At 51.9% G+C, this 13,252-nt stretch overlaps 2 protein-coding genes across 2 annotated transcripts; one reads left to right on the top strand and one right to left on the bottom strand.

The window, feature by feature from the left end:
• Positions 1 to 2,739: 2,739 nt before the first annotated feature.
• BDP55DRAFT_628280 (uncharacterized protein) lies at positions 2,740 to 4,246 on the bottom strand (the record flags this gene model as incomplete). The annotated part of the gene is made up of 4 exons (XM_060571882.1): positions 2,740 to 3,709; positions 3,772 to 3,851; positions 3,904 to 4,095; positions 4,172 to 4,246. The coding sequence occupies 4 exons, from the start codon at positions 4,244 to 4,246 to the stop codon at positions 2,740 to 2,742; spliced, it is 1,317 nt and encodes a 438-aa protein (XP_060433421.1).
• Positions 4,247 to 7,490: 3,244 nt separating this feature from the next.
• Positions 7,491 to 8,250, top strand: BDP55DRAFT_712142 (uncharacterized protein; the record flags this gene model as incomplete). The annotated part of the gene is made up of 3 exons (XM_060578198.1): positions 7,491 to 7,632; positions 7,786 to 7,845; positions 7,905 to 8,250. 3 exons carry the CDS (start codon positions 7,491 to 7,493, stop codon positions 8,009 to 8,011), a joined length of 309 nt encoding a protein of 102 aa, XP_060433420.1. The 3' UTR covers positions 8,012 to 8,250.
• Between the last annotated feature and the right edge of the window lie 5,002 nt (positions 8,251 to 13,252).

Below are 13,252 nucleotides of genomic sequence, written 5' to 3'. Positions count from 1 at the left end.
GGAGACTGGCAGGGGCATAATTTGACCTCATGTCATTGGTTAATAATCAGATATCCAACTTCATCATTCTCTCTCAGCATGAGAGTCATTAGAATTAGCCTTGAAAGACTCGATAACTCAATTCTTAATAGTGATTATTCTCAAGCTCCATGTCTGCTTTTTTTGTAAAGGTGCCACTCTCCTTCTCAAGAACTCGCGTTGTGAAGCACCTCTCTCAAGACGTCAAGAAAAAGCAATATGATTGGTCAAAAAGCTCCCAGCCAATCACAAAATTCCCTCTGTCCATCCATTCGGACCCCCCAGAAACACATCACGACCAAACCAAAGGCAGCAGCTGGATGAGGAATGAATGGATGCATTCTTCCGCATTCAGAGCAAACAGCTGCAGATCAATTCAAAGCATCCAGATCTCTCAATTTTGGAATTAAGCGCCCTTTCCGGGAATTCGTCACCTCACTGCTGTCGTCTTCTTTCTCATTCCTGTCATCTACCAGTACCGCCAAACGTTGCCCGGTTCTTCATTTCCTTTGCATTTTCTGCCTCCAACATCTCACTGCGCATGTCAGCATTCTCACATCAGCTCGTCGAAAAAAACTCACAAGGCTGCGACGATACCTCATAATCTTCCACTTGCAATGAGCATCACTGGGAAACGCGGACATCCCGGAGATCAGCGCATCTCACGAGCGGATCATCCGGGCTCAAACTTTCTATAGAACCCCGGGCCATGTCTTGACAAAACCTCAAGCTCCAGCTCTCGTCCAGAGTCGTCGCCAGCAAGACATCACGACAAGATACGCCCTTCTTTACTACCTCCACGAACGATGCCAAACGTAACGAACATCCCGCGAATATCAAGAACATATATCAACTCGACTCGACGAATACTCTCAACACCATTCCCATCTCGGGTGATCTACACCTCCAACTACCAAAATAGAGCGGGATTCCTGACTCCCGACTCACAACCGCGCGACTTACGAAGCAGCCTCCTCTCAACACCATCTACCTTCTCATCTCACCCGACGAATCTCATTCAGGCGCAATCAATTTAACCATCGGAACCAAAGAAAACAGCACCAACAACAACCTAATAAACCAACATGCAAACCCCTTGAACTAATGCCGACGCTTCTGCAAGGCAACGTGTCACGACTTACAACTAACAGCTATACACCTCATTCAACAACATCAAAGTTTTGACCTACACAGGCTAAAATCACCATCTTCTGGTCATGCGTCCCCCCTTTTTAGCCTCGACCGAATGCATCTCATCTCACCTTTTCCCTCACATGTACTCACCTCACTTAGGTTTATAAAGGGACGATCGGACGCGAAGTTTTGATTAACAAATCTTTAATTTTTTTCTTTCTGACTGACCAGGTATCAATTCTCAAAACTATCCCATTTGTTTCTCATATCCCCTTTGAATTCCAACACAATACACAAGGGGGAAGCACGTAAAATTACATATGCACTCGTCGTCCCCTCTTCTTCCACTTCACCCTCCTTCCCCCTTGCTTGTTCCCCCTTCATCATCCCCTATTCTCCCCTGAGGAATACATTGTTCTAGGGATTGCGCCGCCCACCACCAGACAGGAAGAAATCGTCGACTTCGTACTGTTGTTGTTACAGGGAATGTTGTGTTTTCCGGGTCGCGCCGTGAGGCCTTGAAGACAAAAAGCGACGGAGATGCTGCCCAAACCCGACCGAGCCTTTCGTGTATCAGGCATCGATGACGGTCCCTTTTCTTTTGCCCTTTGCCCTGAACCTCTTCCATCCTCATTATCGTCCTTCTCCTTACATCCCCATGCTTCCCCCCTCTCCCACCAAAGTCGTAAAAGGGCCGTCAAGATTCGGATATCGTCAAATGATTCCTAACATTCCAGTGGCTTTCCCCATCCGCCCGCCCGGCTCCGGCTGTTATGCTTTCGTTGCATCATATCATCGGGTCCAATCCATCCGACGTGGTTGAAGGAGGCCCGATGAGAAAGGAGTGACGAGAACTGGAAAAAAGACTATTAAATAAGACAGCACAAACCGCCGTACCGAGCTCCAAAACCCCCTTGAGTACCCTAACGAAAAAAAAACAAAATTATAAACTCGAAGCGACAGAAAGACCACCAATGATATATCCTGGACGAAAAACAGATGCAAATGTTCCGAGTCGACGAAGTAATAGTATGTGCTTGACAAAGGAAACGGTGCGGTGCCTAAGGGCAGATAGCCACGGAACGAATCGAGGCGGCAATCTAAGCGACGGATCCGGTGATCGTCCTTTTTCGACATTGACACACGGCAATGCGAAATGTGTCGGCAGTAATGGGTTGTGTGAGTGTTGGAACCCAGAAAACAAAGTACCAACATGATGTATGCTTTTGAGGGTTGGGTTTGTCCCGTTCTGTTCTTTTTCTTTCCTTGCGTCTGATCCCTTTTGGCCCGTCAAGACTGCCCCAAGGGAGGAACGATGTATGGCGGGCACTGGGCCTGGAGGCGTCCGAAAGGCTCATCCTCTTCTTTTCAACAATCGACAGCTCGGTTCTGTGGAGCCCGCGTGGTATCTCCTTCTCTTTCATTCAACGGGGTGGGGGAATATGTTAAAATCAAATCGATGTCAAAACTTCCGGTGGTAGTACAGCAAGCGGCGCCCGAAGAAAACACCGATGGAAATGATGAATTGGTATCGGAAGGCGAAATGCCTGGGGTGACAGGAGCCATCGTCGAGAGGCGGGCTGGCTCTTACATGTTCTCGATCCGTGCGGACGGGAGCTGCATTGAAGGGTCCTCGAACTCGATCTTGGGGCCGCCCCAGGGGTCGTACACGCCGGAGCCGTAGGTCGGCAGCTGGCCGATCGTCGCAACTTCGACCGGTGCCTGGTACGGGACGCCGTTCCAGTACTCTTCGGGCTGGGCCTGGGGTGTCGGTGAGGCGTACTGGCTGACTTGCTGAGGCGGAGGCTGCGGTGCCTGAGTCGGGATCGGTTGGGGGGTATGGATCTGCTGCTGCATCTGCTGGTGCGGGTACGGGACCATGCCGGCTTGTTGTTGCTCGATGACGGGGGAGGCATGATGCAAGGCATACGTGGCTGCTTGGGTTGGCTGGTGAGTATAAAACCCTTCCTGCATGGATGGGCTCCTACCCGATGCGGCCGAGAAGCTGCTCGGGCTGCTTTGGATGGATTGGTTCATACCAGGTTGAGAGTACGGTACATCAACCTGCGGCTGTTGTTGCCGGGGCACTTGTCCGTACTGCTGGGGCATGGCCGTGTTCATGGTAGCGACCCCCGGGTTGCCCTGCTCCGTCACGTAGTACGAGTGCTGGCCCATGCTGGCGGTTCGCTGCAGCATGTGTACACCGGGGTGTTGCTGCTCGTGGACCATACCTTGGACCTCGTGTGCTCCGCCGGAAGAAAGGCTATGACGGTGCGCGCCGTAGTGTTGCTGTTGCTGCTGTTGAGGCATCGGGTAACCGTTCATGTGCTGGCCGAAGTCGGCAAATGAGGCAGCTCGGTGCATGGCATGACCCATACCGGGATGGTTCATGGCCATCACGCCTTGAGGAGGCCATTGCATGCCGGCGTGCTTCGGGGTTGAAGGGGACTCGCCACTGTCGGAGTCTGATGTGCAGTCGTCCAAAAGCTCGTTGGGGTGGAGACCACGTTGGTGAGATCTTCTCTGGTGCTTGACCATGGTGGTCTTGCGGCAGAAGCTGTTCCATTGATTAGTGTCAACTCCATCACGCAAAGGGAGAGCCCAAGGCTCGAGATCTACCTCTTCAGGCAGCCATCGTGGGCGCACTTGTAAGGGCGTTTGCCAGTGTGGATGCGGCGATGTCTGGCCAAACTCGAAGACTGTTCAGGTTAGTGCCTGTTGGGACATATCGCTATCAGAAAAGGATCATACATCAGAGAATCGCTTGCCACAGCCAATGTGCTGACATTGGTGAGGCTTCTCTCCCGTGTGGGTGCGGATGTGGACAGTGAGAGCACTTCGTTGGATGAAGCTCTTGCCACAGCCGGGCGTTGTGCAGGAGTAAGGACGCTCGTTGGTGTGAATGCGGTAGTGTCTCTGCAAGTCAGACTTCCTGTTGAAGCTCTACAAGATGTTGAGGTTAGATCCGTCCATGTCACACCACATCAGTAGCCAAGTGGCCCGGCGGTTCAGGACTCACCTTGTTGCACGACTGCCAGTCGCACTGGAAGGGGCGAGCAGTGGGCTCGTTCTCGACAAGCTCCATGAGTTCCATTTCTTTGGGTTTTGTTTGTGTGTTGATCGGATTACCAAGATGCGGACCGGTGCAGTAGCTGTACTACTTATATACTTCCGCGGCGAAGGATATTAAATGGTGTCTTGAATTATCGGGTGATGAAGGACTCCGGAGCAGAAGAAGCAAGGGTAGGCGTGGGTTGATGTGTCTAATATGGTACCCCGGTTCGGAACGTTGCTTAAGCGGGATGCTCAATGCGGATTCTGTCTATGCAGACTCCCGAATCGTCGTTCAAGGAATGACGGGTTGGGACAAGAAGGCAAGGGTGGAGAGAATCTGTGCCGAGAAGTAGGAGGTCGACGACTTGAGACAGGAACGGGTGCGGCGTCCAGCGCAAGGTTGCCGAAGATGAGCAGTGTTCGAAGCGTTGAAGACGACGGTGCGTACAAGAGCGTTGAACAATGGAAGGAGAGGGTGGACGGATGATGTTAAGAGAGAAGAAGATGAGGAGGAAGAGGCCTGAGCTTGGTTGGGGGTGTTGGTATTAATCAGGCGTGATGGCGGAGGTGACGGGGGAAGCTGACACTCCTATTGAGGTTGAGAGGAAAAGAGATGGAGATTAAGGTGTGTGAGGAGAGTAGTAGGTATGAGAGAGGAAGGGGAGTGAAGCTGGTAGGAAACGATCAGCTCAAGATAACCCAAGGTACGACGAACTGATGAAGGCCAGGAGGTAGAATGGGTTCATAGCGGGTGGGAGTAGCCTTCTTTAAGACAGCCACAAGTGTGGACGTACCAGAAGGTGGGAGGGTCCTGGTGCACAGGCACTAAAATTCTCCGTCTTCGATGAAAATTAGCCACCTGACTGGAGGATCTGTTGCGAGTGGTCGAGCGCAAACAGGTGGGAAGTGCTGATGTTGCTTGCAGGACAATCCCTTCTTCGGGCGGCGGATGAGATAAGAAGGGTGAACCAAGTTCGGGCTGGCTTGCCGTGTATTTTGTTTCGAAGTCCAAGTGTCGAGGGCCGGCGTGTGTTAAGTTTCCGAGACTAGAAGCATAATGGTGACCACCAGGAACAATGCGATCGTCGAACCTCTGAGCGCTCAGGTACGGGAGACCAAGCGGATCTTGGACGACTGGCGTCGTTTTTGTTGCTTGAGGGGTGTCTGGATGACAAGAAACAAACTCAGGTCTTCTACCGGCAGCTTCCTTGCTTCTATTTTCTCGTCTGGCTTCTCTTCAACGACTCGCGCAGAAGTGTGCACAGAGCTCTTGATGGTCTCCGAAGGTGAGGAGGATCCACTGCAAGATGGTCTAGACAGACGGACCGCGAGAATCACCCAAGTGGGGGGCCGAAGGAAGGTACTAGGAAGGACGTCTGAGGCTCTTCTCACTCTTTCTCGTGGTGTGTGTGGTGAGGCTACTTCGGGCGAGATGCCAGGATGTTGCAAGTGTCGACGACGGTGAGCCGGGAATGGAGAAACCTTGGTGTCTGTGGTGAGAGTCGAGTAGTGTGTGCCGTGGTGGAGAACTGACGAGTGAACGACAGATTTTGAATGTTGTTGTTCTTATTGTTGTTCAATCGACTTATGAAGGATGACGACGGTGATAGTACGGTGTTGTTGGTTGAATGGTAGTTTAGTTTATCCTCAGGAACGGCAAGGACGAGTGGGATGTGCCCGGCACAAGACGAGTCCAAACACAACAGCGTACTTTGGCTGAGGAAACGAAACAATGTGGGAAGTTGAGATGAGGTGCAGTTGCGTGCGTGTCGTTGGTGTATGTGAGAGGTCGTGGCGCTATGTTATACTACAAGGGGCAGAAGAGAGACGATCGCAGGCCCAGTCCAAGTTTATCGTGGAGGCGTTGCTTTATGAGCGAAAGACGTGAGGCGTCTGATGAAGGTATATATTATCGGCAGCAATATAGCATTGCATTCAAAAGAAGTGGTGCTTCTCTGCTCTGCTGGAGCGGGCAGGTTGCTCTTCCAGGGGCCCCTGGAACGAGGTATGGATTCTGAGCAGGGGGATAGGGGAGCTGTGGAGGCGTGGAGTGAGGTACGCTCCTAGGTACCTGAGGTAGTACCGATTGGGCCCTTTCTTATTTTCGACGGTGCAGACGGGTAAGAGAGAGGAGAGGCAAGGCAGGGGTACCGGTAGGGTAGGGTAGGGTAGTGGGAGAGGGAGGAGGAGAGAGGAGGAGTACCAGGAGGAGGAGGGTAAGGGTAAGGTAGGTCGAGTGACTTTTGGCATGTACCGTAACCGGCGTCGTACCTCGCCGGCGGGCCTTTGATGTGGGAGACGCTCGAGCGCTGGCAGGCCAGGTAGGGCCGGCCTGGTTTTGCTACAGAAATTGATTAGATCAACCGAGAGGAGAAACCACGCGCCAGACTTAGATGGCGGACGGCCCTGCGGGCGTGGCGATCCTTAGAACGGGGGAGTAGGTAAGTCGTTCTGTGCGTCAGGTCGCAGACGTTCAAAACGGAATAGCCTTGATATAAATATATAATACTTTTTTTTGGCTGGCAGTGATGGGCTGTCCGGAGAACGGGACAGAAGGAGTTGAATTTGAAAGGCAGACGTTGTTGGCGGGCTTGTATTGGGTGAATTGGTATTTTGAGTTGAGGGGGAATGACTGAGTGAGGGAAGCTGCAAGCGCACAAACACACACCCGCAGGTTGAATGATTGTCTACTCCTACTGTTCGCTGGCTATATGCCGGGACCGAGAAGTCCGCACAACCCACAGCGTCCGAGCAAGTTCAACTGCACCTGGGGCAAGGAAGCGGGAAAACGGGTGATGAGTGGGAGTGATATCCGTTAGGCCAATGGACCCTCAAGATGTACACAGCTCGAAAAGCAGGCAAGAAGAAGCAAGGCCCCAATGTGACGAGTCGAGGCGGCAGAGTAATGATGAGACGCTCTAGGTATGCCGGTAGCAAGGGCCTCTAGTTTCTACTCTCCTCTCGGATCGTCTGTCCGTGGAGGTAGCCGTTGGCAAGGTGTGTGAGAAGAGGGGATAAGTTTGCTTTATGTTGCAAAGAAGGAAGAGAGATCTGATACAAAAAAAAAAAGAGAGACCCGGGTATGGTTGGTACTGTATGTAGGTACTGCACTGTACGGTACACGAGCACAGAAGCAATGAACAAAAATAAAATAAAAACTGTTGGTGATGACTATGGGGGAAGGGGGACCCTGGGAAAGCGGTGCTGGTTTGGATGGAGAGTGAGCAGGGCTGAGGTGACGGTTGGGGAGCGCGTCTGTGAGGTGAGGACGAGCGGTGTTGAAGATGAGATGTGAGGAGCGTTTCTTTTTCCACGACGTCTCTCTGCTGCTTGTGCTGCTGGCGCTGGGCTGTTCTGGTGGTGGAGGTGGTGGTGGAGGTTCCGCAAGCCACGGCCGCAATTCCCTACGAACGGACAAAGTCGGGGGTCTGTCCTCCCGGCAAAGAAGCACAGTCGTTGGGTAGAAAGCTTCGCAAAAGCCAGCCAGCAAGAGAGCCACAAAAGTGAGATAACGCGGAGGGGGGCCAGAGAAAAACAGAGAGAGAGAGAGAGAGAGAGAGAGATCTCGAAAAGCTCCAGCCAAGTCCGGGTCCAAGATGATGAACAAGGTTGTTCAACGTGTTGGAGAATCAAAAGAAGGTGTGTGCGTGTGTGTGTGTGTGTGTGTGTGTGTGATGTGTGTGATGGCGTCGGCGTAGATGGCGATGTGATGTGCACACACAGACAATCGGGCCCAGATGTCGACAGCAGTCAGGCGATTTCTGAAGGACGATTGACGCAAGGTATGACTGGACTGCCGGTTTGATGGAGGGGGTTGAGGTTTTTGTTTTCCTCCTTAGCGGGCGTTAAATGTGCGTGATGGTAGGCTGCATGCTCCCAAAGGACGCAAGAAAATCACGAAAGTGAAGATGATGTCCACCCCTGTCCAAACCGTAGGCGTAGAGAAAAGAGCGAGTCGAGGTAACGTCGATAATGTCGTAACCGAAACCACACGAGGAAACTGGGAACAGAAAAAGAGCGTGATGGCGAGAGGGAGAGAGAGAGAGAGAGAGAGAGAGAGGGAGACGGTAAGGCAAAGCAAGGGTCGGTCAAGTAGCAGCAGCAGCAGCAGCAGCAGAAGAAGAAGAAGAAGAAGTTCAAAAAGGTGTATCCGCAGAATCACAACATCCAAATTCAAGAAGAGGCTTTTGCCTTCCCGTTGCCGACATGCGGTTGCGGCTGCGATTACCGTTGCGTGGGCAGCCAGCGGGGCAGTTTATTTTTTTTCCAACAAAGAAAGAGAACCCCAACGTTGCGGTTGTTTCCTTTCCTTTGTGTGTATGAGAATTGTTGTTGTTGATCCTGCCACACCAGGGAGAAAGTAGCAGGCAAGTAGACCAAAAACTACACACATCTACACTAGCTGTCGCAGTTGCTGAGCCAAAAACGCTACTGTGGCAGTAGCAGAGGCAACCGTGACGGATGAGACGGGGCCGCCGTCGCAAGAGTGAGCGAGAGAGAGAGAGAAACTGCTAACCCTTGATCCAGCAAACGACTGTCCCATAGTTAGACTATCCGTACGTGACTACGGATAAGGGTAGCCAGCTCAACGTTCAACGTTTGGGCAAAGAACGCGAATGGAGTGCCATGGAGCAAGCGAAGCGAAGCGACGGTGTAAGTGGTGCCCAAGTCAAGGTAGCATGCGGAGAGAGCCTTTTATTATTGGCGTCGTGAAATGCATGGTCAGAATGAGCTACTACAGAATGGTAGCCTTGCGTCGCCTCCTGTCCGTCCCGGTCTGGCTGTCTCTTGTTCTCCGAATGAGAGTCGTCGTCCGTTGCGGTTTTACTAACACCCTTTGGCGTGGAGTTGCGGATACTCTGTATAGAAAACTCTCCCATTTTCTCTCCGTGCCTGACAACATCGATGGGAGGTGAAAACTGCCAGTATGTATCCGTACCCGTACCACGTCCCTATCCGCTCACTCGGTCGCAACCCTGCTCCATAGGAACGTCGCAATGGTGAGCAGCAAGACTTGCCCAAGTGCAAGGGGTTGACGAGAAGGAAACCCCACAAGTCGTTTCTGAGCGAGCAGAAAGAAAAGGCCAAGTGACAAAGATTCAGGCGTGGAGAAACAGAGAGTACGGATAACGGATACTGACTGGATGGGGGCGGAAGCTGATAACTCACTTTACCTTACGCAACAATACTGGAGTCTTTGTCCCACGCCGTTGTCTTCTGTTATTCTTCTTTTTTTCGTCGTCGTCGTTTCTCGAAAGGCGAGGTACAGTCAGTCAACAGGCACAGGGGCAGGCCCAGGCCCCAGGGTATACACTAGGCGGGCGAGGCGACAGGGCAAGACAGGACAGTGGGAAACATCCAGCAGGTACGAATACTTGCAAGAGCCCGCAAGAGCTTCGCTTCCCCCCCCCCCCTGTCTACTTCTTGTCTTTCCTCTGTCTCTGTCTCTGTTTCTGTGTCTCTGTTCTCTGCATCTTGTCTCTGCCACTCACCGGGGCCGGATCCAGGGGCCAGGGGCTGAAAAGGGAGATGCGGTACGTACCTAGATGGCCCTGTCAAGGTAGAAGCTCTCCCATGCCCAAGCAGCTCCTCCAGCTCCCCAGTCGAACGCCTCCGCCCACGCCCACTCCTCCAGGCCACGCCTATCCGTAGAAAGAAATACTACCGTAGAAACTCGAGCAACTCGAACTTGCGCTAGCCCGTGCCAGCCCTGCTAGCGGCCCACACTAAGCCCTTTCGAGGGATCAGTTTTATCCGATTATATAATCGACTAAACCGTATACGGAAGGCGGTAAGTGATTATTTTCCATTTTTTACTCCTACCCAACTGCCCACTTCCACCGATTACATCACCGATTTGACCACCAATTATACTGTCAATTATACCTCCAATTACACCTCCACCACAGGCCTCGTCGACGTGCCCACGATGCCCTCACGACGGGCCCTTACCAAGAAGGATTCGAATACGGCAAAAGTGCCAATTACACCTCCAGCAGCTAAGCGCCGCGGGCCTACTCCTACCCCCATCAAAAACCGGAAATATACACCGCAAAATAGCCCAATCAAACGCCGCCAGCACCACTATACCCACGATACCAAAGTCAACGTCCTGATGTTTTTAGAGCATCACCGCATGAGGAAGCTCGACAAAGAGTCGATTTACCCCCCGAGGCTACGCCAGGGCGAGACCGAGCTCCCAGGGATATACAGACGTCCTACATACCAGGAAGCCGCAGATTAGTTCAAAGTCCCTCGAAGCACGGTTATCTCCTGGTATCAGAACCGCAAGTTAATCGTTAATCGGTCCTCTAACTACGCCTACCACCCTCAGTAGCCAGAGCTCGAGACAGCGCTATACGGCGCCTTCCGCCAACGACAAAGTGAGGAAAAGCTCGTTAATACCAGTTAGTTCAAAAGGACCGCTAAGCGGATTTTCGCCCAACAGAACCCGAACAGCAAACATCTTTTTATTTTTTCCCCCGGTTAGTTTCGTGGCTTCCAGAATCGTATAAGAATTACCCAACGTCGACTTACCAAACAGGCAACGAAGTTACCCACTGAGTACTTCAAAGTTATCAACAGCTTTCTTTCCTTTATCCAACGAGTTAATCAAATGGCCCTAGCTAAGGTAAAACGGTCTAACGTCGGAGATTTACTCGGAAGTCCAGCCCGTCGATTTCCTAACTCGCAAATTCTCAACCTCGACGAGACCCCAGTTCCTTTCAAATACCTAGACGGTTACACATACAACGACGTCGGGGCCAAAACCGTGGCTAGCAAGAGCGACCGCAGCGGTTAGGGCAAGCGGCAGGCCACATTAATACTCTACATCTTCACCAACGGCATACAACAAATTAAACCGAAAATAATATTCCACAGCAAGCCCGCAGAGGAAGGGGGTCAATTATAGAAAAAAGAGGGCCTATTATACGCAGAAGGAGTGACAGTTAAGTTCAACAAGACTGCCTACAACAATGAGTACTTGTTCAAAAAATAGATTAAAGAGGAATTAGTAACGCTGACTAAGGGAGACGAGTACCTATTAATAATAGATATCGCTTCCTTCCATAAGACAGATTCCATCCTTACGCTATTACGTCAGCACCACATCACACCCTGCCTCATACCGCCAGGGACCACTTCCCTCCTCCAACCTCTCGATACCGCAGTCAATAAGCCCTTCAAGCAGTGGCTTTCAGAAGCAACCGACGCTTACATACTCAACAAGGAAGAAAAAGCGCTAAATAAGCAGGAAGAGCTCAAGTAGGAGACAGGTATAAAGAGAATAATGGTCACCAAAACAGTCAAAACGGCAGCCGCTAAATTGGCCCACGAGAAGGGCTCAATAGTCAGCCAGGCCTTCCTACAGTACGGAATATCTATTCGGCCCGATAGCAGCCAGGTCGACAAGATCCGGATCAAAGACGTACCCGCCGAGGCCATCGATTACACTAGGTGGGAGCTCTTCGACGTAGAAGCCCACATTGAGCAGGAGACGCTACAAGAGGAGATTCCAGACTTCGCTGTTCTAAACGACGGGTTAAAGTACATTTTCACAGCAGAGGAAGTCCGTGATGGCATCAATAGGCAGTTCGTCGACCCGACAGTCCAACCGCCGTATAAATAGGGGCCCGTTAGAGGCAGTAAGCCAGGGGACAATCAGGGGCTCGGTTACTTACATACGACTACTTCCAATTAACACTTTTGCCCTTTTTGCCAATTCGACAAAAAAAGCTCAAAACCAACGAAAAAGCCAAAATAATTATTAAATTATATCAATTATAGGTCCGGCCTCGACGGCGAGCTCTCATTAGTCAGATCGATCAAAATATTAACCTACGCCAAAAATAGGTGGCGGCCGCATTTAACCACTTTAGGCAGTATTACGATTCTGCCATAGCGCTAGCAGGGCTGGCACGGGCTAGCGCAAGTTCGAGTTGCTCGAGTTTCTACGGTAAGCTGTCGTCGTTGTCGTCCTCACGGTACGGGTACGAATACTTTGGTAGACAGTGGCCGAGAGGCACAGTACAACAGTACGTGAGTACGTACTCCGTACTCTTCCTCTTGCTTTCTCCTAGGTGATCCACCGAGGAACCCCCACAATGACTCGTCGTTTCCCATTGGGAACGCGACGACGCGCGCACCTGTGGATGGGGGAAGGAGAGGAGCTTCTCGATAGCACGGGTGCATTAAGACTGTCGGGGGATATTGGACAAGAGGGACCGAAAAGTAAGTCGTTAACTCTAGTAACGCAAACTCTCCCCCCCCCAATGACCGGGACGAGACAAGAGGCGAGAACGCTGCCAATCTCCTCAGGCTCCTCTCTTTCTCACTCTCTCACTCAGCCTTCATGCGAATATCAAGGAGATAAGGAGCCAATTTAGAGAAATGACCGAGAAACCAGGCAGAAACCTTCGTTCCGGCTTAGCCATGAAGAAAAGAGCGAGAAAATGAGAGAGACAGCAAGAGGAGACATGTTTCGCGGTTTCGGGGCCAAGTCCGTCTTCCCTGTTCCCGACCCCCCCAAAGCCCGCTTGCCCGCCTATCCGTTACTCAACCTCTCACTTCTTCAGCGCACAGCAGCAGCAGACGCAGTATCCATAGCCTGTAGGTACAATGTTCGGACACCGAGAGGGAGACGGGGGGAGCAGGGCAGGAGAGGAGGGACAGGCACCGCCCAGGGCTTACAGAGGAGGACCTCCGCGGAAAGAGACCTTGAAGCTGTCTGTCTGCAAAGCCATTACTAGCGAAAGGCCTTCAATTCAGGGACAAGGGCCACTGCGAGGAAAGGGAAGGGAAGGGAAGGGAAGGGGGTGTCGCCCGAGAAAGTCCTTGCCAAGAGCCAAACCTCCGGCAGGGGTGGGAGAGCATCCGCACCCGAAGGCAAAAAAAGGGATGCGGGCCTACTGCAGGCCCATGGTCGCCGGGATCCCCCCTTGGCTCCGAGCTGGCCGCTTCTGGGGCACACACCTTTTCTTCTCAGTGTTTTTTCCTCTCTCTTTCTCCTAGGTACGGAGTACGGAGTACTTACTCTGCCCCTCTG

This window comes from Colletotrichum godetiae, assembly GCF_030913485.1.
Source record: "Colletotrichum godetiae strain CBS 193.32 chromosome Unknown BDP55scaffold_7, whole genome shotgun sequence".
Taxonomy (NCBI): Eukaryota; Fungi; Ascomycota; class Sordariomycetes; order Glomerellales; family Glomerellaceae; genus Colletotrichum; species Colletotrichum godetiae.
The sequence above is the reverse complement of the archived record's forward strand: the minus strand, read 5'-3'. Positions and strand labels throughout refer to the sequence as shown.